At 35.8% G+C, this 27,464-nt stretch overlaps 1 protein-coding gene across 4 annotated transcripts in view; it reads left to right on the top strand.

Annotated features, from left to right (window-relative positions):
- LOC105834554 (sodium channel protein Nach) overlaps positions 1–27,464 on the top strand; it is an 88,082-nt gene that overhangs the window by 49,124 nt on the left and 11,494 nt on the right. The window contains exons 8-9 of one of the 4 annotated variants that reach the window (XM_036283940.1): positions 10,258–10,308; positions 10,412–14,499. In XM_036283940.1, coding sequence (XP_036139833.1) covers positions 10,258–10,308; positions 10,412–10,437 — 77 coding nt within the window. In that variant the 3' untranslated portion in view covers positions 10,438–14,499. Of the gene's footprint in view, positions 1–10,257; positions 10,319–10,411; positions 14,500–27,464 lie in introns of those variants that run through there. The other 3 variants (XM_036283937.1, XM_036283933.1, XM_036283935.1) reach the window with 3 other exon arrangements.

Here is a 27,464-nt window from a genome sequence, read left to right as displayed (position 1 = left end):
TTTTGGTCCTTATCAAGCGGTTATACATGTAATTTGGATGATTTTCGCAAAGTTGCACTTTGAAGTTTGCCTAAAAGTCGGTCAAAATTTTTGTCTCGTTTTTTTGCGCCAGTGTACATTTCTAATAATTTCCTTTTCCTTGGTAAAATTGTAGAATTTTTATGAATCCGTTGTTTACACGAGTTTATGAACAGTTGTTATCTTGCGTATTATATATAACCGAATATTCACTTAAAAGGGACCAAATCCCATGGTCAAAACGTTATGAGATTGTAAAATAGAATAAAATATTGCCAGTTTGTCGACTTTTAATCTACTCCATTTTTTCTTTTCTTTTTTCTTCTTTCTCTCTTAACTTCTTTCTATCTCCCTCCTTTCTGTTATTATCTCCATCTTTACTCTGCTTTCAATCTCCCTCCTTCCAATATTTTTTAGAAATATATCAAATATTCCTCCCTGTTTCTATCTTCCTCTTCTACTATTTCTTTATTACCTTTTTTACCTGCTTTTGTCGGCCTCTTTGCTTGTTTCATTAAATCTTTATTCTTTTCTTTCTTTTTCTTTTCGTACAACCCCGCATACTCCATTTCTTTTTTCCTATATTGTCCTGTAATTGCTTATAAGCTTTATTCACTCTCCCTTTTCTCCACTTCTGTAGCAACTTCCCGTTTTCTTTTTTCTTCTTTCTACATTACCTATGTCAACACTCATTATACAAATTCACTCTTCCTTTACATTTAATTTACGCTCCATAATTAGTGAAGCTTCCTAACCAGGAGTTAAATATTTTTTTAAAATAATATTTTAAACTTTTTAAATGTGAAATAATTATTATATAAACATTAAATAAAGTTACGTAAATATTATTTTAAACGATTGTAACAAACCTCCCGTCCGCCGGCATCCACCAACCGCGTACGACCTGGCCGAACACCCGTCGGACCGCGATACGGGCATCGGTCTATCATAAAAGTTTCCACAGCGTTGGGATGAAAATTGTGTCAACGTCCCGCGCGCTTTCCCTCGCCGCTCTTCCGACCATCAAGGGGGGATTGAGTGCGGAGGAAGATTTACGAGAATGCCCGAACCTCCATCTGGACGGGTATAAAAGGCCGTTCCGATCAGAGAGAAGATAAAACAGAGCGCGGGAGCTAGCTAAAAAAGCATCAGGCAATTAGAAAGAGACAAAAATCGAAGAGATCTGGCTGTCCTTGTCTTAGCGCATGCGTAGAGAAGAGTCTATAGATAGTTATATGAGTGTGGAGTTATATGTTCAAAAAAATGAATACAGATTTTAAAAATCTAATAAATGTTTTGTTATTAGTAAAAACATAATATATATATTAAAAATTATATATTAAAAATTGAAAATGCATATTATGCACATTCGAACCATATTGTATAATAGAATTTCATCTTCTCTCTGTGGCTGTGTTCCAAAATTTGACAGCTGTCACTGAAGTGACAAATGTAACCAAAACAATTGCATAACTAAATATCAAAAACTGAGGGATGCGCGAATAGATAATGACAGCCAGGTTACTTGAATTTCTGTCTTTTTTTAATAGTCTGATGTTTCCACTTACATGATTACCTATGGCTCCCGCGCTCTATTCTATCTTCTCTCTGGTTCCGATAGAGTACGAATCACTTCTCGATCCGACTGTATTCTGGCACTTCATTTCCGCCCGATACGACCGAGAAGCCTCCTGCGATCCGAAGACTAGGGTAAAGTGTTCTTTGTCTTAGCCGAGTGTTCTCGACTCTATTCGCGTCTAACTTCTTAGCCTAAGCCTGCAAGCTGAGGGTAGAGCGTTTCTGCCTTTGCCGAGGAATTTCGGCCACGGGCTCCCTCTGCTCCTAACTACACGGCCCGGTATCTAGAGATCGAACGTTCTTCGTTTCCTCCGAGGATTTTCGGGGCTGCCGCTTCAAAAAATCACCTAAAATGGTGAACGAATAAAGACAGGAAAACAACCTCGCCTCGTACAGCGCGTCACCAAACTGGACCACAGGGCAATTACCGCCCGCCACGTCGCGCTCCCACCAAGCCTCGAAGCGCGAACGCCTCACCGCGGGACATAACTCGTCGCAGCACCGCAGATCCCGCGACGACTACCAAGCGCCGCACACGACTCAGCGAACAGCTGATCGGCACAAAACACGAGTCTCTTTGTAAATAACTTTGTATATATGAATCTACAAAATAGCTACATTAAATATATTATAATTTTACCCCCGAAATTGATCTGTTGTCTCAGTGGCCCTTTCCTACACCCTAGATTCCGGCGAGCTACGTCCAAGTGGGAAAAACGGTCCTTACACGATTTAATAAAATGTTAAGTTAATATTATAAAAACATCAATATTATATAAATATTTGTCCTAAATCTTTATTTTAAATGATTAATTATTGTAACATAAATATTAAATCGATATTAAATAAATATTTTTTAGACTTAAAATATTGTTTTAAACAATTTTTTAAATCTAAAATAAATATTACATAAATATTAAATAAATATTACATAAATATTAAATAAATATTATACTTAAATAATTTTCTTAAATCATTATTTTTAATAAAAAATCATTTTTAATAATTTATAAATATTAAATAAACGTTAAATAAACGTTTTATAAATATTTTTTTTAAATTCATTATTTGAAATAAATAATTAATGTCAGCTGGGGCAAGTGCATACCCAAAAATGCAAAGTTATTGTTTACTCTCCTTTCACAAGCTCCCAACTTTTTATGCAACATTGAAACTTTGGCAATATGACATTCAAACTGTACTTTATAAATGCATAAAATTATTAAAAAAAAAAGAAAAAGAATTAAGAGAAAAAAATCACACTTTAGAAAGTTTTTGTCTTGATAGGGCACTTGCCCCAGTTTTGGGGCAAATGCGATCTCGGTTATTATTGCCACTATGCATAATATGACAATCTTTTTGGTGCAGGTGTGGACAGTTTTAATTAAGTAATACCTTTTCATTGCTTTTTTCAGATCTTTTTTGTTACTTAATTTGTAAGCACTTAAAAAAGCAATACTAAAATACTAAAAATGGAATTTTAACAAAAAAAAGCTCGACTTTCAGGGTGATTTAACCTTTATTAGACAACTTTTTAACTTTTTTTAAGTAAATAATGAACAGTTTACTTTTAATAAAAAAATTTATTTATGAACAAGAATACACAACGAATGATTGCTTAGTTTTTTTTCATCGCTTTTAACATTAACTTCTTTTTCATTTCTTAGTTTGCACTTCAAAAGTCTTTTTGATTTTGCTTTCATTTTTCAAGTTCTTTTCTCCTTTTTTTGCTTTCTTTCCTTTTTTCTTGTTTTTTTTTAATTTTCTGCTTCTCTATTCTTTTACGTAGTTCCGTACCATTTTCTTCAATAAAACTGGACAAAAGAAACAGTTTTTGATAAGTGAAGAGATTAAAGGTGATGAAAAATTTCTAAAACCAAAACAAAAAAACAAAAAGAAGCTTAACGCAAACAGAAATGAACGATAAATTCACGGTCGTACTTGCTCCATAGTTTGAATCGCACTTGTCTCGGATGGGAGTTTAAAGAATCAACAATAAACAAATCGACAAATCCACTGTAGTCAAAGATTAAAAGAAAAAAACAAATTGGATTGTTAATTACAGATATAATACTAACTATAAAAAGTACTTACAAGTTTTATTCTTTTACGTTAACTGATGGCGAATATATGGTAAATAACAAAACATTCACAACTTGACATTAAAGTTCTTCTTTAGTGTCGATTGTTTACTATTGTACCAAGGTTACTGATTAACAATGGCGAGCGTTTTAGCGGTGAAAATTTGTACAATTGCATCTACTCAACATACGGCTATAGCGCACTCTACGTCATTTACCCTGCAACGTTACATAAACTGATGGCGCACTTACCCCGAAGCCGCACTTGCCCCAGCTGACTTTAATAATAGTAGTAGTAGTAAAATAATTTATTTCCAATTCTGAGAAATTACAAAATGGCATTTTGTAAGGACGTATCCAACCCTTTACAAAAACACCACCTTCCAATTGATCTGGTCGTAAGCGACATTTAACATACTCATCCTCCCTTCCCTTTGCGAAGACTTGGTTGGTCTTTCGTACAATGAATTCCTTGAACACGCATCACTCCCATCACTCCTCCAACTTAACCTAACTTAACTCTCTATCCTACACCATTCTAAGCTCCTCTTCTGCCCCTATCCTTTTTCCTCTTCACATCTTCCCTCCCTAAGCCAGCAATTGTCTACATTCGTTTCCCTTTCACCTAATATGTCCTCTATCTCCATGTTACTGATACTTTTCTATACGCACCGCTCCAACAAATGTTCCAACGTATACTTTTCCTGCCACACATATTACAGCTTTTTTCCTCCTCCTGCAACCAGTACCTATTCCTTGACTCCTCATTACCACATCTAACCCTTGCCCTCCTCTTATGAGGAGGGCAAGGGTTAGATGTGGTAATGACTACCTCTCTCTCCTACCCTTCTCAGGTATTCTGGAAGCCCCACTACCTTGATACTCCTGTATCTCTTATTGTATCTGGCCCCTCAATTAATGTCTCTTGCTCTTCCATTTGACGCTTTCTATCCCACCTGATTAGCTCCTCCGCCACACACCTCCCCTGCTCTCTTCATTGTTCTAGATCCGCCTCTTGTACTCTGCATCTTTTCAAGTATACCTCTCTCTCCGATATCCCTCTTGTTAGCACCCTTTTTTCTTCTTTTTCCCTAATACATTTCTCCATCCATCTTCTTCGTCCATGCCCAGCTCTTGCCTTTTCTTCGAAGTTCATCGTCAGGTTGGCAAATATTAATAAATATTTAAAAAATATTGTGTGGTCTTTGGATAATTATTTTATAAAGTCTAAGGAATTTTGGTCTAACTTTGAATCTAGGTGATCAATTATATAACTTTTTAAACTTTTCACTTTTCGTTATATCTGTTCCGCATAATTTTTTCATTATTCACGCAATTACATAAAAAGTACAAATCCGTAAATATGATTAGTATAAAATAAAAACAGATATAATTATTATTAAATCAGTATTAAATGAAAACGAATATTAATTGAAATAGTAAATATTAACCCTAATCTAAAAAATTAACTCCCAATAACCTTGACCTTGAAATATTTTGTCATTCTCCTAAATAACCTTCAAAAAATTTAAACCGTCGCTTGTGCTTTATTAAAAAGTTGTAAGCAGAAAAAGTTTGATAAGTACGATATATATTTTTAACAAAAGTTTTATATAAAAAATCAAAGACTTATGTGAAGCAGAATAATTATACATTTTGTTGCGGGCTGTAAGCATCTGGAGGATGTTAGTGAATTATGTTTCGTATGAAATTCATGTTACGATTTCACATTTGAAATTGTGACTAAATTGCGTTTAAAACTAGGTAAAGTTAGATTTCAGCATACAAGGAGAGGGATGGAACCCTTCTCCTATATTTATACTATTCTACGTAAAACAAAATGTAAGGACAGTAGATTCCCAAACCCACATAACCCAGGGGAAAAAGAGAAGGTAGTAAGAGATAGTGAGTCGCAGATGCGCACAATAATAAACGGACCCAGCAGGTTAAGTGAAACGGACACAGTAACAAACGGACACAGCACGAAACGGACAGAGTAACAAACGGACACAGTGTGCAACGGACACAGTAACAAACGGATACATTGTGAAACGGATACAGTGCAAAACGGACACAGACCAAGCGGACACAATAATAAACGGACACAGTCGCAAACCTATGTAATGCAGAGAATACTTTGCACGCACACACGCACACATGTGGGGGCTTCACTCCCTCTCTCGCACCCACCCCATCGGTAAGGGTGTCCTGAAATGACGCAACCCATGTGGTAAGTCCATTTGTTACTGTGTCATTTGACATGATATGTTACATGTGTAAAGCAACACCTAAAGATTTAAAACAATTTAATTTATCGAATCACCACATAGATGAATATGCTTTATCATTTGGTATCTCTCCACTCCATTGCTTGATAAAATATTTCAAGTGTCTGATTCATATTAGATACAGAATGACACTAAAAAAATGGCACATCACGGGAATAAAATAAAACTTGAAAAACAAAAAAACCTTATTCAAAATTTCGATAGCAACTGGGATTGCTCATAGATATGCCAAAGCAAGAAAGTGGAAACACAAATGACAACAGTGCCCGCAGATTCTTTGAAAATCACCGACAGTGTCCAGTCAAACCGGAATTGACAAAAATCTTATTATTCGATTTTGTACTTTACTGAAAACCATTTCTTCTGGTTTTGACATTGATGACATTAAATTTGGCAAATATTGCAAAGAAACTGCAAATCTCTCCAGGAAAATTTATAACTGGTACTCAATGCCTCCAACTCTACATAAGTCATTGAATCATGGTGAGACAGTCGTATCAACAAGCATTCTCTCACTTGGACTTTTATCTAAAGAAGCTCAAGAGTCAAGAAATAAAGATTGTCGATACTTCAAAGAGCACAATACAAGAAAATGGTCACGAATAGCAACAAATACGGATTTGATTAAAAAATTGCTTGTTTTATCCGACCCTTACATTACATTTCTCAGAAAAATGCTTCGTAGAAAGAGTAGTAATCTTTCTGCAGATGTTTTAAACCTCCTGAAATATCGTTAATCAGGAAGATGAATCTGATGATGATAATGATGACAATAATTAAAATTAAATTAGCTTAATAAAACAAAGCTGCGTAAATATCTTTATAATAAAAATATAATTAAATAAAAAAAGAAAAAAAAAACAAAAAATAAAAAAACAAAAAATAACAAAATAAAAATTCTAATTTAATTTCAGTCAATTTGATTAGAGTTAAATAGTCTTTTTTGTCTGAAGTCAAGCGTTTTTTTTTTTTATATAAGAGCCTTTTAATATTCTAAGTTCTTTTTTTCTGAATTCTGACTTCAGATTCGTCATCAGCGATCTTGAAAATTCGAAAATGCCCAATTTTCTTTTCAGTTAAGTTTGATATTTTTTGAACATATCTTTCCGCTATTTCCAATCCGCCATTTTGTTTTTTTAAATTTTAATTTTAAATTCGTAATCAGCGATCTCAAAGATTTCAGAATCCTCAATTTCATATAAATTTACAAATGATTTTATATTTTGACCGCGTTTTTTGGGATTTGTGACAACTGTGCGTCCTCCGGCCTCATTTTTTTGTCACGTTTCTTTTTCTCTCCCTTTTTTCTTCTGTGGCCACAATCATCCCAGCTAGCCAGGCCTGTTAAAATCGAGTGAGTCCCAGATGCGCACAGTAATAAACGGACACAGTAAGCTGAGTGAAACGGACACAGTAACAAACGGACACAGACCAAACGGACACAGACCAAACGGACACAGTAATAAACAGACACAGTGCGAAACGGACACAGACCAAACGGGCACAGTAATAAACAGACACAGTGCGAAACGGACACAGTAACAAACGGACACAGTGCGAAACGGACACAGTAACAAACGGACACAGACCAAATGCGCACAGAGCGAAACGGACACAGACCAAATGCGCACACTGCACATGCGCACGGACCAAATGCATACACGGAAAGTCGCAAACCCATGTGATGCAGTGAATGCTTTGCACACACACACACACACACACACACGGGGGGGTGCAAGGGGGGCCTTCGGCCCCCCTCCCGCACCCACCCCGTCCAAGTCGCTAACCTATGTAACCTCTGCTTGCAATGTACATAGATTGCATTTGGTCCGTGTGCATTTGGTCCATGCGCATTTGGTCTGTGTCCGTTTCGCACTGTGTCCGTTTCGCTCTGTGCGCATTTGGTCTGTGTCCGTTTGTTACTGTGTCCGTTTGGTCTGTGTCCGTTTGTTACTGTGCCCGTTTCACTCAGCCTGCTGTGTCCGTTTATTACTGTGCGCATCTGGGACGCTCCCTTAAAATCACATATCGTGAAAGCTTTACAGAAAGGATTGTTTTAATTTTGACAACAATTTTATGACAAGTAAGTGTCTGTTACTTTGTCTTCTAAAAGTTTCGAGCAAATTTATGGCAAAAGTTTTCATCACACGATACTGCAAATAACAGAGAAAGACTTGTACATAAATTTTACGTAGAGAAATTACAAGATTTGCTCCGACATGATAACATGCAAAATTTAAGCAAATAACAAGGCAAACTTTGCTACACGACATAACAATTTTATGGCAGGAACAAGAAATTTTGTTAAGCACAGAATAACGGCAAATTAGTAGCAAGAACAAAATAAAACTTGCCAAGCACACTTTTGCAACAAAATTGTGGTAAGGTGTTCGTAAAGAGCTTAGTTTCTGCTTGCAAGGCTTGTCGCAAATAGTATAACGCACATTTTATGCAAATAACAGGGTTGCATTATCGGAATTCAAACTTTATTTCTGGGTGACTTTACTATCTATCTCGATGGCGCATTTCTCGTGAAAAAGATTTACCTACTGGATTAATAAAAGGGGCTCGTTGAGAACAGAAAACCAAGTACGATTGCACCATTCACATATGATATTGGACTAATCAGTCCAATATCCCATTTTTGTTGATTTTAATTTCGACAAGATTTGTCCTATTCTTGTCACAAATTTGCTATTATATTGTGCATGGCAAGGTTTGCCTTGTTTTTGCTACAAATTGTTATCATGCTATGTACAACAAGATTTTCTCTATTCTTGGCACAAATTTGCTATTATATTACGTACAGCAAGGTTTGCCTTGTTTTTGCTGCAAATTTGTTGTTATGCTTTATTAGCAAATTTTACCCTGTTATTTGCATAAAATATGCGTCATACTATTTACAACAAACCTTGCCAGTAAAAGCTAAGCTTAATGCAGACACACCTTGTCGTAATTTTGCTGCAAAGGTTTGCTCGAGTTTGCGGCAAACTTCGCGCAAACTTGCTGCAAAAATTTGCTCGAGTTTGCGTCATTTTGCTAGCTGAGATCTTTCTATCTCAAGTTCTCTTTTTTTAGTCTCAGTCTCTCTTTCGCCTTCACCTACACCCTTTTCTCTTTCTCTCTCTCCCCTTTTATCCTCTCCCTCCGTTCTCTTTTGAGTCTCTGCTTTCGCTTTCCTTTCTTTTTCTCTCACTCTACTTACTTCCTTGCACAATCTTCTTAGCAGAGTCACCACCTCCTCCTCTCCTCCAAACATCTTCTCATTTTCTTCATCTCTCTTCTCAGCTCCTCCATTCCCTCCATCTCCTCTTATCTCCTTTCTTATCCTTCTTCGCTTTATTCATCTTCTCAATCAACTCAAATCTTGCTTCTGCTCTCTGTTCCACTTTCACTTTCCTGTTTCCTAACCTTCTTTCCACGTGCTCGAATCCACTTATCGATCCTTCCGCCTCAATATGATCAATCGATATCTCGATACCGACCCATTTCCAATGAGCACGCTCGCCGTCATACGTCGCTGTCTCCTCTCTTTTTTTTCTTCCTCCGGTCAGCCAATCGGTCTTCTCATCCTCCTTCACCCATGCGCACAACTCAATCTCTCGCTGCGTATACACTCCGCTTCACTCCTCGAATCTCGTACATTGATCTATTGATGCCACAGCCGCCATTCACCACTCACTTTTTCCGACCACCCAAATTTTCCATCGGTGCTCTCTCTGCAGACCTATCTCACACTTCATCACTGTACGCGCCTTCCATTTTTCCACTCCACCGCCATCTACCACTATTTTACCTCCTCAACTCCTTCCTCTCTCACTCCTTTTATTTTTGCCTTCAAGCGCCCTCTCCGTAAATCGCTTCTTTTTCGTCTTCTCCACGCAATTCCTTCTTCTCACCACTCTTCTTTTTTTCTCTACTCCATATTTTTTCAATCTCATCTGACTCTCACCCTTCAGCCTCTTCCTTTTCTCCAATGTCCGGCCTTCCTCTCACCATCTGCTTTCACTCAAACCACTTTTCTTTTCACCTCGGTTATTGTCTCACCGAAAACTTCCGAGACCGACAGTCCCACTGTTACTCCCTGGCCATCTTTCTTCCAAATGATGGCGTATTTATCCAGATTACGTAAAGTGTCTCAGAGACAGAGCCTACCTTTATGATGTTAAATACATGTTTGTATTATTTGAAGGATAAAAAAAGAATACAATTGGCAGTTCATATTTCTATAGTTAAAGATAAATAAAACAATCTTTTCATCAAGATAAATAATAAAGTTATTATTACTTCAGGTACCAGGATATGCAACCTTAAGGATATTGAGTGCTTAAAGAAATATAAGTGTAAGTGTGCGTAAGTACATGTGTAAATCTACACTTAAATCTACATTTAAATTTACATTAAAATTTTTATGTATTTTGAATTCTAAAATTTTTTTAATTTTAGCCTTAAAAACTACTTTTGAAGCTTAAAAATAATACCTAACTGTGAAATTTTTTTAAAGAAAAATAATTGACTTAATCAAAATTTTGTTTTTGAAGGTTTTATTATATAATTTTTTTATGTAAAAAAATTTGTTTTATTTTTTCCAAAATAGTGATGTTTGACCCTATCGTTGAATCTCCCTTTTTGATACATACTCAGCCGGTATACATAATTGACACCAACAACTGATTTGATTTAGGGTAAAATATAAAAGATTTTCACACTATCTATGTGTGAAAAACTACAAAATAGACATTCAAAATATTAACTTTTGTAAATAATAAATGTTTGAAAAAAGTGCAATTTTTGCAGGAAAATTTTTGTTTAAAGATATTAATTTAAATAAAAGAGAATGTTAAAAAAGGACCTTAATTTTGGCTCTCAAAAATGTAAGTATAGGTATGAACATAGATAAATAGCGATTGAAGAAACCAAAACGTAATCCAATTCTCTGGCACTTAGAGTAGTCCTTCTATTTGTACTTCGAGATAGTGTAAAGATTTAAAGAAGATTAAAGCTGAATAAGATAAAATCGTCTTAAATAATACCTTAAGATGATAATATGGCTTTATGATTGATCCATGACATCTTCAAATTGTATTTAACAAGGAGATGCCGCATTTGCTAACTTTTGAATAAGCCATTGAATAAGCCATAGTGCATTCAAAAGGGGAGGTGAAAAGCAAAAACCGTGTTTTGGATTTGAGTGAATGGGCTTTAGTTTTTGGGGAAATTGCATCTAAATGTATGCATTTTCGGTCGGTAAAGTAAGTACAATGAAAAGCCACTTCTTGGCATGAAGCGCGGTGGCCGCAGCTGCCGCGGGTGCTAAGTACGCGCTTACTATTTTGTTGCCATCCGTGTGAGCTGGATTCGAGACTAGTTGTAACAATTTAAAAAAAATCTGTATCTCAATTAAATTTATTTTCTTTATTCTTCAAAATAAAAACTTTTTGTGATTTTAATAAATTTCTATAATGTTATTAAATATAATAAAACATAATACATTTACATTTATTTCTTATGAAATGTATTCTGACATTCTTGTACAATATTGTGTGTGAAAATTTACATACAAGTATTGGACACATTTTTCGCACCATGAACATATTATAAATGCAACTCGCGTGTTGCAAATATATTTTTTGTTACGTACGTCAGGTGGAAAACACAATTTTTTTAAAAGCAAAAAATATCATAACTAAAAATATGCAAAATAATTGCTTGGTGCCTGTTAAAGTTAAAAGATAAACGCGACATTATACAAGAATGTTAAAATTTTATAATAAATAAAAAATGTATTGTTATTTCTTAATATATTTAATAATATGAAAATTTACTAAAACTGCAAGAAACAGTTTTTATTAAGGGGTTATACTACTCAGCAAAAAATTTTTTTTCCGTTTTTTTTTATTGACTTAAATAATGCATAAACTATCTAAAAATGATATTCCAGCATAATTATAAGTGGGAAACATTTAAAAAAATTTTTACAACTTATTTTCCGAAGCGCCGCCAAGCGCTTTGAAATGTTTAAAAATGCCACTCCGTCACGCGTAGCATTTTGAAGCGTTGTAGTCAAGTCGGTATTTTTATATAGGTAGAAGTAAGTTATACTTTCTCAAATTAAGTGTTAATTAAATGCGAATGAAAGTTTAAACGCCGTCGTTTGGATAGTAGCGCCGAAATCGGTATCAAGCAGCAAAACTATTATTGATATAGAGACTAACGTTGCTGCAATCCTTTATAATGATGGTTTTCAAGGATTACTTGCTATAATGAGTATACTTAAACTGAAGATTAGCCACGAATTTTACAATTATTGTATAGAAATCGATGAACGGCGCGTTCAAGCTGCAAACCGCTCAGCATCAATAAATAGAAAAAATGCGCGGAAGGATCTTACATCGCTTAGAAAAGAAGCTGAAGAGCAATATTTAGGTTTGGAAGAAATGTTTTACGGTCCTGGGATAGCAGAGTGAAGGTAAAAAAATCAGCAAGCCGATATTTTCAATTTTTCATGTAGTAAACATGTTTTGAAACTTTAAACGCGATTATCTCAAAACCATGTTTTTCAAATTGGCATGCAGCATAACTCGGGCAATTTATATTCGATTGACTTGAAATTTGAACTGTAGCTTCTTAGATAGATTATCTATCGAAGTACCAATGATTTTTACGATTAATAAATAATTATATTTTTTATAAACGATTTAAAATCAATTTTTCATCGAAAAAAGTAATTTTTCTTTTAAATGCATGCCAAATTTGTAAAAATCAATATTTTTTAATAATCGTTGGTACTTCCAAAGAAACACTAATATAGAATATAAAAAAATTTTTTTTATCCCTGTAGATGCTGTATGAACATTGCTACCCTGCACGCCGTTTATCTCTTCGAAAAAAAAGCGTTCTTAAGTAACTTATTGCCACGACGCCATTTTGTACTTTAAATAAAACAAAATTTTTTTTGTATATCTTAAAACTTATATAATAAACTCTGTAAACTTTAGTTTGATTGCTTTATTAGTAGTGGACAAAAAAAATTCATAAAAAAGCCTCATTTTTCAGCACGCCTGGGTAGTATAACCCCTTAAAAAAAAAAAAAAAAAAAAAAAAAAAGAAAGAAAGACAGAGTAAAAAATTTGTCACAACTGGTCTCGAGCGCAGCTCACGGATAGCAACAAAACAGTAGGCACGCAGTCAGTACCTGTGGCCATTGTGTTTCATGCTAAGAAGTGGCTTTCCATTGTACTTATCTTACCGAAAATGCATACATTTAGATGCAACTTTCTTAGAAACTAAGGCTCATTCACCCAAAAGCCAAAACACGGTTTTTGCTTTTTACCTCCCCTTTCGAATACACTATGGCTCATTCGAAAGTAGAATTAGTAGATGGCGGCATTTCCTTGTAAAACAATCTTAAATTAAGAACTATAAATACCGGCCAATCTCTATATACGAGATATGAAACTTATAATCTATCACTTACGATTCCATTGCTCTTACATGGAACTATACAACATTCTAAAGTACAAGTAAAAAAAAGTAATAGTGATAAAATTATTACAAAATTCATAGGGAACAAAATTTGGGGAACACCTTGAAAATTGAGTAAGAATATGGTGTATTTATAGAAATTTAGATGATGTATGGAACCACAAAACACATTTGTGTTTTGAGAAGGGAAGGGAAAAAAAGAAAAATGGAGAGGGGATGTTTTCAGTTCCTTTAAAATTCATATGATGGAAGTAATTTTTCTGGTTTGCATGATATGTATTTATATGCGTTTATATAAATATGAGTAAGTTTCCACCGAGAGTTCAAATTGGGTTAGAGTCGGGCCAATTAGCCAATAGTTATGATGGTACAACGGAAGTAACCTAATTTCCGTTGTGACCAGCATAGCCATTGGCTAATTGGCCCGACTCTGACGCTTACTCAATGATATGTAGAGGAAACCGAGGCAGAATGGGATAGCGGAGTAGAATGGGACAATTATTTTCATTCCATGATGCCGCAACAGTGCGGAAAATTCGTGAACTGCTTCAACAGGTCGCGATAAGATTGAGGCAACTTTGTTGATTGTAACTAAAGGTCATTTCTAAGTGAATGAGAGTTGTGAAGTAACTCGGGTCGATTTGAAAAGCGAATTTATAAATTTCATATGACAGTTGATTGAGGTAAGCTAATTTATCGTTACATACATAATTTTAAATACTATAATCGCTAAAAGTATTTATAATTAGATGTTGTTTTCCAAAACAATTTTTTTAAAGATTTTTTCTAAAAGTTACATGAATTTTTTTATCTTATGTGTGATCGTGGGGCAGAACGGGATTCTATCGCATGGGATAGAATGGAATAGTATCTCGTTCTATTCCACACTTTTTTTTCTCACAATTATTTATTAAACAATTTAAGATGATGCAAAAATACGTCGCAAAAACAGATAGACAACAATGGGATAAATATTCGATGGCATTGGCAGTGCAACTAGTTATATCGAAGGAAATAGAAAATAAAAAAAGAGTATAAAAAACCAGGAAGAATGAAAAATTAGAAGACGCTAAAAATCATCTAGTAATGATGACGAACCAGTTTTAGTATCCAATTATTGTCAAAAGATTTTTTTTGTTAAAATTAAAATATCTCATTCTACCTCGCGTATTTGGTAGAACGGAAAAAAGATATTTATATTTAATTACATAAAAGTTGTATTAATTATAATTTTTGTATTTGTTTCGTTTACATATTATTATACAATTTATAAACTTTTGATTGACACTAAAACTGAGGCTTAGTTTATTCTACAAAATTATATATAATCAATTTAAAGATCGTATCCCGTTCTGCCCCGAGTTCCTCTATTTATATAAACTGATGATATCTCTACCTTTTCTTATTGATATTGATGATTTCAGGAGCGTAAAAGTCGATTGTTATAATATTTTTAGTAGAAAAGAAGGGGATGACATTTATATTTTTTCTAATAATTTTATCTAATAATTGTTATGCTTTTCAATACAATAAGTTATTATTCGAGATTCGATCTTGCCTTAAGATTTAGGATGTAAGGAAGGATAAGCAGTGTGACGCGGATAATTGTGACGCGGCACGACACATATGTGTACTACTATAGTAAATAAAGTATTGGAGTGCTAACTATTCTATTATATTTATATTTATCTGTGGATCAGTGTCTCAACCTCGCTATAGTCTTTCCTTTCTTGGGTCCTAACCCTCAAGGCTACATCAAATTCTAAATAATTACTGATTGTGTCGAGTGGCAAATAATTGCATTTTTCCAATTTTATGTAATTTATCTGGTATACTATTATACTATTATACTAGTATACTGGTTTTCTCTCCTCGTACTCATTTATTTACATGTTTTTTATAGACACATAAAATATATTTTATCCTTACTTTTTTTTCCTAAAAAAAGACACATGGACGTGTTTTGTAATTTCATAAATTTGAATTTCTATAAATATTATATATCATGTTCTTACCTAATTCTTAAAGTGTTCTTTATATAAATTTTTAAATAATTTTTCTATCGCACATTTAAAATGTCAAAATCTAAAGAAACACTATTCGTTTTTTCTTTCACCTTTAACTTTTATGAAAATATAATATTGAGCAGTATTTAATTGGCCAGTAATTATTACTTATTTTAAGTATTAAAAGTAATAATAGTGGTTTTAATACTTAAAATAAATATTAATTACTGGTCAAATAATTTAATACTGCCCAGTATTACATTTTTATAAGGTGTTGCGTATTCGCTGCGAGCAGGCTCACGCGCTTGGCACCGAGCTTGCTCCCGCAGGTGTCTTGCCGGCGTAAATTCTCGGTAGACGGTGCGGTCAGGACAATGAATCCTTGCTCTGGTTTTTATATCTTTATTCCTCTTCTTTTACAATGTGGTTTCACTTAACCTAATACTCTCTAATGAGCACGCACTGCTGAATCGCTCGGGTTAATGGTTAACAATACCGCGTGTCAGTAAGATGTGCACTGCACGGGGAGAAAAACGCTTCTGCCGGAAAGGATGGCGAGGACTCGAGAGAGGGCCGACGGGGGACGAAGGTTGCCGATGCCGGCCGATTGCGTAAGGCCGCGGGTTGCCGCGTGGAAGGGGAGTCGGGCCTAGGAACGTAGACACGAGTCAATGTTAAAATTACAGCAAAGAGGCGATATAAGGAAAGGGCTAAAATCGATAACATCTTTTTTTTAACACCTGCTTTTAAAAATACACAGTCAAATTTATATTTTTTGTACGCCCAATTTATATTTAACGTAATAATTTTATATTTACAAGTGTGAAATGTATAAAGCTTGAAATGTATAAAGCTACAAGAATCATCCAGACTCCAAAGGATTATCTAACCATTATTTAACCTAGAAAACACAATGTCACAATGATAACAAAATCGGGACATAAGACGTCTTAAAAACATCTTTAACCCTTTGATTACCGAATTAGAGTTTTTCAGTAGATTTTCTAGAAACTCTGCATATGTACATTTTTTGAATCACTGATTACGAATCTAAATTCAAATTTTGCAAATTTAATATGGCGAATCAAATATGGCCGCCAACAGCTAGTAAATTAATGAAAATCTGGATATTTTTGCAGTAAATCGATTTTTCAAGATTCTGTTACAATTCTAAGATTGAATGATAAGTTTGAATGAAAAAATACCAAAATTTATATTGACAGATACAATATGGCTGCTTACATATTGTATAATATCTTTAGCAACCTTCAACATTCATGAATTTTTATTTCAAAACCGATACATCTAAGTGAAATATTACAAAAAACCATTTATTTCGTAAAGGGCATAACGGAATAAGCAGGTGAAATCTGCCTCCGCACTAATCGAGCTCAAATCACAGAACTTATACTAATGGAAAGGGAAAAGAACCCGTACTAGTGTGTCCAAGAAGTGAGACAGAAACTAGTTCTGTCTCATACTTACAAGTAGGCCGCTCATGCGCATTATGAGGAAAAGTTATAAAATGAGACAGAAAACTAGTTCTGTCTCATTTCATCTCAAGTCATGTTCTACCTATCCTTGTCGCACAGATGTTGGACACAGTTTCGGCATACGGACGGTATACGCTATTCCGCTTCCATTAGTATAACTTCTATTTATTTATCATTTGGGTGCTTTTTTAATGTGAGTCCCCTCGCCAAAAAGATAATGTGAGAGGCGAGGGGACTCACATTAAAAAAGCACCCCGATGATAAATAATGTGAGAGGCGAGGAGACTCACTTTAAAAAAGCACCCCGATGATAAATAGATGATGTGAGAGGCGAGGGGACTCACATTAAAAAAGCACCCCGAATATATTGAATTTAAAAACGTACTGCAATCTCCTCATGGTAAACTGCGGAAATGATAAGTTTTATAGACTAACTGTAGACGTATTTCCTGGAAATATTATATGTATTATTATATTTTATATTATTATATCATAATTTTTCTTGACAACTAAACATTGCAACACTGCAACTAGTATGTAAGTTCAACATGACAACAATTGTTGTACGCCACGGCGCACAGTGGGGCCAAAGCGGAAAAAATCCAAAATAAAGTATTTATTGAAGAATATTAGATATCTAAACTTAATAAAAAATATCTAAATACTTATTATTTAGTATAATTTATTATTTCTATGTGCTTTAATATAATATATTTATTGTAAATTATTTTGAATAAACGTGCCATTAAAAATCTGGAATTTTATACTTTTATTCAGTACATTCTTATAACTATTAAAAAATTCTACTATCAAAAATCTTATGTACTATTCAAAATAACAAAAGAACTTTCTAAAAATGTTTTATTTTTATTTATGAGTTAACTATTTATATATGGAAAGAATGGAATAAAATTGAGAAATTGAATGAACTTACTGTGAAGTTCGATTACAATTATGCTGTCTTGTCCGGATGGATGTATTGCGCATGGCGCACACGCCGCGTATGTCGCGCTCGCGCTTACGTATCCAGGGTCCTTCATTGTTTTCCTGTTGTGGGATTCCTCAACATCTATTTTTTATACTCTCACAGTTTTATTAAGTTATTAATTCCTAGGATGGAAAAGTCTTCTCATAATAGTAGGAAGAGGAGGTGGTCATTCTCCGGTGATTGTATTTCGAGCCTGAAGAAAAAATTATCCCGTCTATTGATGTTTTATCTCATAAGGAGAATAGAGCGTCAATCTGCCCTCCCCCTCAATGTTCTTCCGCATCTCTGTTGCATCGGACTGAGCTGACGTCACCGTTAATAACCGATCGAGATCCGGATCGGAGGGCAATTTTCTGGCAGCGCCTGCGAGTCAGGAAGGGCCAGTGGATCCGCATATTACAGGTGTGTACGTGATTGCTGGGTCTGTATTTGCGGAATACAGGCGGTATAACGACACAGCCTTTTTTTTTTTGATTGAGCATATCAGGGTATTTTTCTGATGCGGTAAGTAATCAGGCGGAGGAGGTGTCTTCTACGTCCTCTCGAGCTAATATTGTTACTCTAGTGGATTATCCATTTCCTACTCTTGAGAAGGACAATGCGGATGCCTTTACAAAAGAATTGTGCAGTTCTAAACGGAAAGGAGCAGAGGATACAGCTTGGAAAGACTTAGTCACTCTTAAGTGACAGGATCTTACCCGCAAAGGTCTTTTGGCAAAACAACGAGACCCGCTTTTAAGAAAATTCTCTTCCTCCGATGCGATTTCCTTTCTTAGAGCCTCCAAGTTCAATCCGGAATGCAGAGCGGCCTTGAGGAACAACTCGATAGTTAAGCGAGACGATTTTAACTGCAAGGATCAGATGGGCATTGCGCTATGCGCTTTCGGCGGAGCAATCTCGGATTTTCTGAAATCGGAAGTTCAAGGCACTCTTAGTCCCGAGGCGCGTTTAGCGGTAGCAAAGGTCAATGATGGTGCGAAAATCCTAGCAGGCCTTTTTTATCGTTTCTCCATTTCCAGAAGGGCGCAGATCCTACCTGCCTTAAATCTGATCGCCAAAAATATTGCCGATGCTATCGCTGCAGATATTTTCCTCTTTGGTGCCTTATTTGGTGGCGAATAAAAGAGGCAACTTCGATGGAAAGATCTTCGAAGGACATCGTAAAAACCCCCTTGATCGTTGCGCGAAAGGTTCAACAACCTATTAAGCAGCCAATCATCTTCTATGAAGTCGGGAAACTTCCGAGCCCCTACAACAGTCGAAGTCGTCATATCGCCACAGATCTCACTCCAGGAGGAGGTAGACGAACAAGAGGTACATTCGGCTGGCAGACTTTTTATTTATTTATTTCTCGCTAGAGAGAAATTACTTCTGATCCAGTAATTTTAGAATCCGTTGCGGGGTATAGGCTACCTTTTAGTCACCATCCGCCTCTTCAGCTTACAGAACCTTCTTTCTTATCTCGGTCTGAAGTACAGATTTGCTCTCAAGAAATTTCAAGGTTGTGTAATAAGGGAGCAATCGAGCCGGTCTCTGACTGTGAAGGTTAATTCTTGTAAAAAAAAAAAAAAATTTGGGCGGCTGGAGAATTATTTTAAACTTGAAACGTTTAAATAAATTTATTATCGCTCCGCATTTTAGACTGAAGGATTGAAAGACAGTTATCCGCCTTATTTTTCCAGGCGATTTTCTCGCGTCTATCGACTTAGAGAACGCTTATTTACTGTTTCCAATTCACCAAGAAGATAGAAAGTTCTTACGATTTTGATTTAAAGGTCAACTTTTTGAATTTAAATCTTTACCCTTTGGATTAGCATCTGCCCTTATATTTTTACGAAAATTTTGAAACCAGTTTTTTACTCTTTTAGAAAAAAAGGGCTTTCTGTCATTTTCTTACTTAGATGATTTTCTTACTATAGCACCATCTTACGATCTATTAAAAAAAAAAAAAAGTATCTTTTTCACACAAGACTTATTTTTACCTTTAGGTTTTAAAATCAACGAGCGAAAGAGCATGCTTATCCCAACGAAGTCCTGTCGATATCTTGGTTTTATATTTGATACAGAATCATTCTCGATTTCGATACCATCGGACAGACGAAATAAACCTCTCCAGGCGAAGCTTACTTTTTTAGGTATGATATCTTGCAAAATTCGATTTTTTGCCAGTTACATTGGTTCTTTAACATCTGTTTGCCCAGCAGTACAGTATGTTGCATATCAAGATCCTGGAGAGAGAGAAAAATTTCTAGCTCTCGTAGTTGCGGACGAGAATTTTGATGCTCAAATATCTTTTCCATTTTCGATTAGAGAAGACCTTCTCTGGTGGAAATCTGTTTTTGCGAACTCACCGCATCGCAACTTTATTAGATCAGGCGTTTTCAGTCTTGAAATTTTTACGGACGCATCCTTAATAGGCTGGGGTGCCGTTTGTGGTGATGTTCGGACTCACGGTTTCTGGTCCGTAGAAGAAAAACTATACTACATTAACCGCCCTTTCATACATCATCCGCATAGGCTCGATCAAGTTTCTACATCTCTCTAATCTCGGTAGTAGAATCTGGTCTTGATGTGCAGATCGAGATTTATTCTTATATGCCGTATGTATCCCTTCAGCTCAAAACTTTGAAGCAGACGCTGAATCTCAGATTGTCTCTGTAGATTCTGAATGGTCTTTAGGTTAGGGCTACTTGAGGCTAGGAAGCAGTGATGCCTTTTTTCTTAAACTGGAGTGGTTTTTATTTTTATGCTTGCCTTCCATTCAATTTGATCTTAAGAATTTTACGCAAGATCATCACTGACAGAGCAGAGAGAGTGATGATAGTTCCTTGGTGGCCGGCCCAGCCTTGGTTCCCTTTTACCGTCTTCTTTCTTTCTGTCCTCCGATTCATTTTGTCCCTGACATTAACATGTTATCATCTCCTTTCAGAGATTTTCACCCGGCATGGAGCAGAATTTCCTTGGCAGCCGCGAGTTTAACCGCCAAGCCTTTTTAAATCAAAGATACTCCTGTATCGGCGTTGGAGGCTACGCTAGTCTCGATTCCAGATTCGACAGTTGTTCAATATGCCAAACCTTTTAAGTTATGGTGGCAATTTTGTCTGCAGAGACGGTTCAGCTGCTTCTCTTCTCCAATTTTATTATTCCTTGATTTTTTATCCAATTCTCTATCCCAAGTGGGATCATATTCCACGCGAATACACCCTTAGAAAAAGGCTTAAATTACTTTAGATAAACTTTTTACATACCTTAAATTACTTAAAAATTACCTTAAAATTTCTTCAGTAAACTTTTAGATTTGTAAGGTAATTTTGAAAACTTTAACCTCATTTAAAGTAAATTTTCCTAAGGGCATACACAAATACATACAGATCAGTTGTTTCTCTGCTCTCCTTTGACGAGGTTGGATCTCACCCTTTAGTGAAGTTATACCCTCATGAAAGTCTTTCGCTCGAAGTCGTGTCTAAAAAATTAGTAACGCTTTTGGCTCTTACTACCGCGCAGAGGTTTCAGACTCTCGCATCCATGCAGCTTTCTAATGTCTCTATTTCGAATTCGTTAATTATTAAAGTTCCAGCGAAACTTAAGACTTCCGGGATCAGAAAATCTCAGCCGTTACTTATTTTTAAGCCATTTGTTGCTAAGCCAGAACTATGCGTTTTTACCTTATCGAAATACTACGTCGAGCTCACTCGAGAGCTTCGACAAGATAGTTGACTCATTTTTTATTTCTTTTTGTTCCCCCTATAACGCAGTTTCTGCTCAAACTTTAGGTCGTTGGGTAAAGCTGAACCTCAATTTTTTTAGCTCATTCTGGCACGCCTCGACATCTCTCGCGGCTAGTAGGGGTGTTAGTTTAGATGAAATTCGGCGTACGGCCGGTTGGAGTAGGTCTTCTGAAGTTCTCGCGCGATTCTATAATCGGCCAATAGTCGAAGCCTCTTCTTTTCAACTTACAATTCTCAATATAGTTTATGTTGTTTAACACAATTTGCTATTGTTGATTATCGGATTATTGTTGATTAACGATATTTATAAAAATTACGATGATTTAATATCCTTAAATAGAGGAAAGTCATTATAAGTGAAACAACAATTAAATTATGTAATTTGCAAGAAAAAATTAATGTAAATTTTATTTTTGTTTTTGAGAAATTTATTTTTAGCAGATTTTATGTACAAAAAAGCCATAAATGTATGAATTAAGGATTTCTATTTTTTAATTACCTAAAAATATGATATTTTTATTGTGCAAATCAGTGTTGGGTAATAATTAATTAAACGTTAATAAAATTAAAAAGTTAATAATTTTTAACTTAATTTAATTTTAAATAGTTTACTTTTTAACTTTAACTTATTGATAATTAGTAACTTTAACTATAAACATATGAACTTTAACTTATTAACTTTTTTATTAAATTAAAAATTTTATTTTATTATGATTGAGGTAACATTTTTCGCAATAAATAATTTACAGTTTTTAAGGTTAAAGGGAGATCTTAAAGATGCTTTTAACCATTGATATTTAACTCAGTAACTGTGTTTCAAAATTGACAAAATTCTCGGAGCACAGTTTATATGAGCTAAGAATATTAAATTACTAGAAAAATTATATTCAGCATTAAAATCTGGTGCGGATTAAATAGGCAATCTTAACTTTATCTATATGTTTAACGAGACAAAATAGAATAAATACATATTTGTTCACATCCTTGCTTAAAAAAATCGATAGAATTGTATGAAGAAAAATCTATAGAATTCTATTGATTATTGATTCGTAAATATCAGATTAATTATCTTTTCTTCTTTAATATATAATACATAATTTATTTGACTATGTTATGTTAAAATTGAGCTGCATCAGAAAAACCTCCAAAATTCAAAGCTGCCTCCGATTAAACTATAGACTTATATTCACAGACTTTTATACACTTTTATTTTACTAACAAAATAAACCTAGTGTTACGTCCGGTACAGAAAATTTCTTTTCTTTTCTGGCCGCCCGTGAAATTCTCCTCCCCCGTCGCGCCACTCGGGCAGCGTGTAAGAAGAAGATGAACCACAAGAAAACTTAACATCCACCTGACAACCGCGCTGTGCGCATACGAAAAATTAGAGACACTAAATTCATTTCGCGATCAGCTGATCAAGCGCGCGCGCTCAATCACGCGCTCGTCGCGGTCCGCACATCGTCCACGCGGCGCAAGCGTGACGCGCTCACATGTTCAAAATCAATCTAGCATTATTAATATTATAAATTGATTGTAATCACGCGGATTAAGAGGACATCAGAAAAAGGGATAAATCCTGGAGTCGAATTTATTCACACAATTGCTATCAAAATACAATTCTGAATAAAACACATGTAAAAATCTAAACAACGATAAAGTATCAACTAAACAATAGATTAAATTAGTTAAACCTTTTCTTTACTTAATAATGGTCAAAATAAGATATGCTTCAAAATACAGTTCGCCTTTTTCCTAATCTTAATATTAATAAACGAAATCTCGCGATTTAGGCACAACTTCATTCATACTATTAATCACGCGGAACCAGCATGCGCTACGGAAAGTCTTATAAATCTCTATAGTGAAAAAAGGGCGGATTAATAATTCCTAAATTAATAAAGATAGGAACAAGGCGACAAAAGAATATTGATAGCAAGTTAAAATAACGTATTACAGATGATTTCTTTAAATAATAGTATTAACGATTTCGGAAATAATCAACAAATTACTCCACGATTTACCACCTTAATTTCCCCGAATTTTGCTATCCCCTCGCCGCACCACCACCAATCTAATAATATATAAGCGAGCGAAATTTGGTGAAATTTGACTAGTCTTAATCCGATAGTCTGGCAGAAGTTACTCTGACTAAACAGATCACACAGAAAGATTCTACAGCGAAATCATATACAGCGTTGTAAGTATAACTGTAAGAAGGATCAAAAATTATACTCGACTTCGGCAAGATCTCTGGAAATTCTCATTTCTTCTCCATATCACTCTCCCATCTTTCATTTACGGTGCCGTGCTTGGCCTGTCGGAGGCACGCTAGCAAAAAAAATTATAAAAAAAGGGGAGGAACCAATTCTTCCATTCTCATTCCTTATTGAACAGTACACCGCTTGACCTAACGGAGCCGCCCTACTATTATAAGATTTCTTACTTATAGTAACGTGCTTGGCCTGTCTGAGGCACGTTACTATCACAAAATCTTCCGTTCTTTCGCCATTCAGTATCGCGCTTGGCCTGTCTGAGGCGCGTTACTGTTGTAATTCCTTACCCCCCCCCCTTTCATCGGCACCGTGCACGGTCGATCTAAGCCACCTTACTGTTCACGCAGCCCTATTCCCTTCCCCCCTTAAAAATTTCCTCGCCTTACATCGAAACTTTTTACAGCTAAAAATCATTATAAAAATAACCTTACTCACATTAAGATAACTTCCCTACCGCGATCCATCAAGGAAATTAACATGGCTACCGCATTTTTAGAAAGATCATGGGCAAAAATAAAGGCGGATGGAGGGCGTATCTAAAACGCCTAAAAAAAGAGTATTACTCTTTCGGGGAGTTCGACCCGTCGATCTTCGATCGAACTCCGTTTCCGGACGCTGCAAACACAATCTACGGGGACCCTCCTTCACCGGGCCCATTCACGCTACCCCCTCCAAAAAAGGTTACAAAAACCTCCCAAAGACAACCCGCGAAACCGCGAGCTTCCGACATCGCTCCGACGAGGATTTGGACGCGACCAGTACCCGTTCGGTGCCAAGTAAAACCTCTCCAAGCACTCGCCACTAGACCCAAGTGCCAGATATCGCGAAACGAACCCCTTCGCGGGATCGTGCATCTATTGTTCTCCCCCCCCCCCCCTCGGATATACTGTAGCCCATAAGCCTTCACCAGAAAGGCAAGCCTGGAAGCTGTGTACGGTGAAGATAGGCTCCAGAATAAATAAAATGTACATAAGTTAACATCAAATTTTTTTTTCTCTCTTATTCCCTCTTGCAGGGTAAAATCAACATCATCTATCTCGTCCCTTACCATCCATCCACACCGAAATATCGAATGTAACACCTAGCTTCTTTATTTAATTTATAAATTTTTTTATATGTTTTATTTCTGAGAGTATTTATAAAGGGATCAGAAGACACAAGCATCATGTGCATTGTTTGGGCTCTAACGAGTATATTGACGCGCCTGGAAAGGCCAGCGCCGATGTGGCGATCACTCTTATTATTATATTTACTTGTATTTTCGACAACGACCTGTGAGTCAGTCGGCATCTACGTTTTGAGAGGCAAGCACGCAATAAAAAGCACATTTTAGTAAGATACTGTGATAAATAATTTTGGCGGCATTTCCTTAACGGAACGGCTGCATTAATCCTGTCTTTCCACTCGATATAATTTATTATATTTTATTAATTTTTAAACAACGACGGGATAAACCATATGGTCCTTCGAGCCGGATGTGTTAAATAATTTTAACGGATTTTAATTCTTGGAACACACGTAATGGAAAGTGCTGGATGTGCGTGATTGCAGCGGCATAATGCGAATGTAATAAATACGGACAAGAGATATTGTGGATGCCGACTCATCAGTGTTTTAATTAGTATAAGTGAGTATTATTTAAACGACGCAAATTTGTTGAGATATTCATTGTAGATAGCGGTTGCTAAGACTCGAACTAAGGCTAATCGGAGTTAAATTATAAAAATATTGTAACCATCGTGATGGCTGAAGAAATCAGGATTCTTGTACAAAAACGGTCAGTCATCAAAGCTAAATTAACAAGATTTAGGACATATCTCGCTTCGTATACAGCTAGACCCGATATACAGCAGTTGAGAGAGCGTTTAGCCAAGGTCAGAGAATTATGGGATAAGTTCGATGACATACAGACGGATATAGAGCTACTTGAGCCTGACGGTGAGTTTGAGGAAAGAAGTGAGTTCGAGCAATATTATTTTGAACTTGTATCCAAGGCCGAACAACATTGTGTTTCGTCGACTGTTACACGACCGACAAACAATGATAATATAGATACGAACGTACGTAGATCGGAACGCACCGTAAAGTTATCGACGATTAATCTGCCTAATTTTGATGGTGACTATAACGCGTGGTTATGCTTCTATGATAATTTTAAATCAACTATACATGACAATTTTGATCTTAAGCCTGTGCAGAAGCTACAATATTTGAAATCGTGTTTGAAGGGCGATGCTGCACAAATCATAGTCACTCGCGACATCAGCCGAAAATTACGAGATTGCTTGGAATCTGGTCGTGGAACGGTTCGACAATAAGCGTATAATAATACAGAATCATGTAAGGCCTTTATTTGAATTACCAAACATAGCCAAAGAGTCCTTGACAGGTTTGCGAGCGTTAATGGACGGTGCGTTGAGGCACTTGCGAGCACTCAAAACTTTAGGTTTGCAGACCGAACATTGGGATGCGATGCTGATCCAGTTAATAATTTTTAAGGTAGACAGGAATACGCACAAGGAGTGGGAGCGTTCAATTGATGGAACTGAAATGCCCTCCTTGGAGGATTTATGGAAATTTCTAAAGAACAAATGCTATGTACTAGAAAATGTCGACGCTGGATTTGCATCGCAGTCCAAGGTTAGTGGAAGACTGCCATTGATGCGGGATGCAAGAAATAGTAATGTTAGACAATCGCAAAATTGCATGACCGTCCAGAAGAGGCAGCAGTGCCCGATATGTAATGGATCGCATAATGTATATAAGTGTGAGCAATTGTTGCGTGCAAATTGTGACGAAAGAATATCATTAGTAAAAACAGCGCGTTTATGCTTTAATTGTTTGCGTCCTAATCATTCGGCGAACTTCTGTAGATTTAGACCTTGCTCAAGGTGCAGACGCCGTCATAATGATTTGTTACATCGCAGTGAAATTCAAGCGATTTCGAACTCAGAAGAGAAACATGAAAACGATATTGCATCACAAAAGAGTCTGCAGGCAGTAGTTGCTTCACACGTACTTTTATCTACTGCATTAGTAAAAATATTTGACAAGTTTGGCAATGCGTATAATTGTAGAATTTTATTGGACTCTGGTTCGCAATCTAATTTTATTGTAAATTCTTTAGTAGAGAAACTAAAACTGACAAAACGAAAAATTAATGTGTCGGTGTCGGGGTTTGGTCAAGCTCTTACGCATATTGAGCATGCAGTAGATGCAGAGATACAGTCTAGCGATGGTCGTCTTAATTTAAATTTGACTTTTCTCGCGATAGATGAGATAACGGAATATTTGCCAGCCAAGTATATTGATAAAAGCAAACTAGAGATACCGCGTAACATAAGGCTAGCTGATCCTGAATTTTGTAAACCATCGAGAATAGATGCGCTTATTGGAGCAGAGACTTTCTTTCATCTGTTGTGCGTGGGGCAAATAAGGCTCAGCGGAGGCTCTATCGTATTACAGAAAACTAAATTTGGTTGGATTATTGGAGGTAGAATTTATGATAGAGTACGAGACGATA

Source organism: Monomorium pharaonis, chromosome 1 (assembly GCF_013373865.1).
Source record: "Monomorium pharaonis isolate MP-MQ-018 chromosome 1, ASM1337386v2, whole genome shotgun sequence".
In the NCBI taxonomy this organism is placed as follows: domain Eukaryota; kingdom Metazoa; phylum Arthropoda; class Insecta; order Hymenoptera; family Formicidae; genus Monomorium; species Monomorium pharaonis.
The sequence above is the reverse complement of the archived record's forward strand: the minus strand, read 5'-3'. Positions and strand labels throughout refer to the sequence as shown.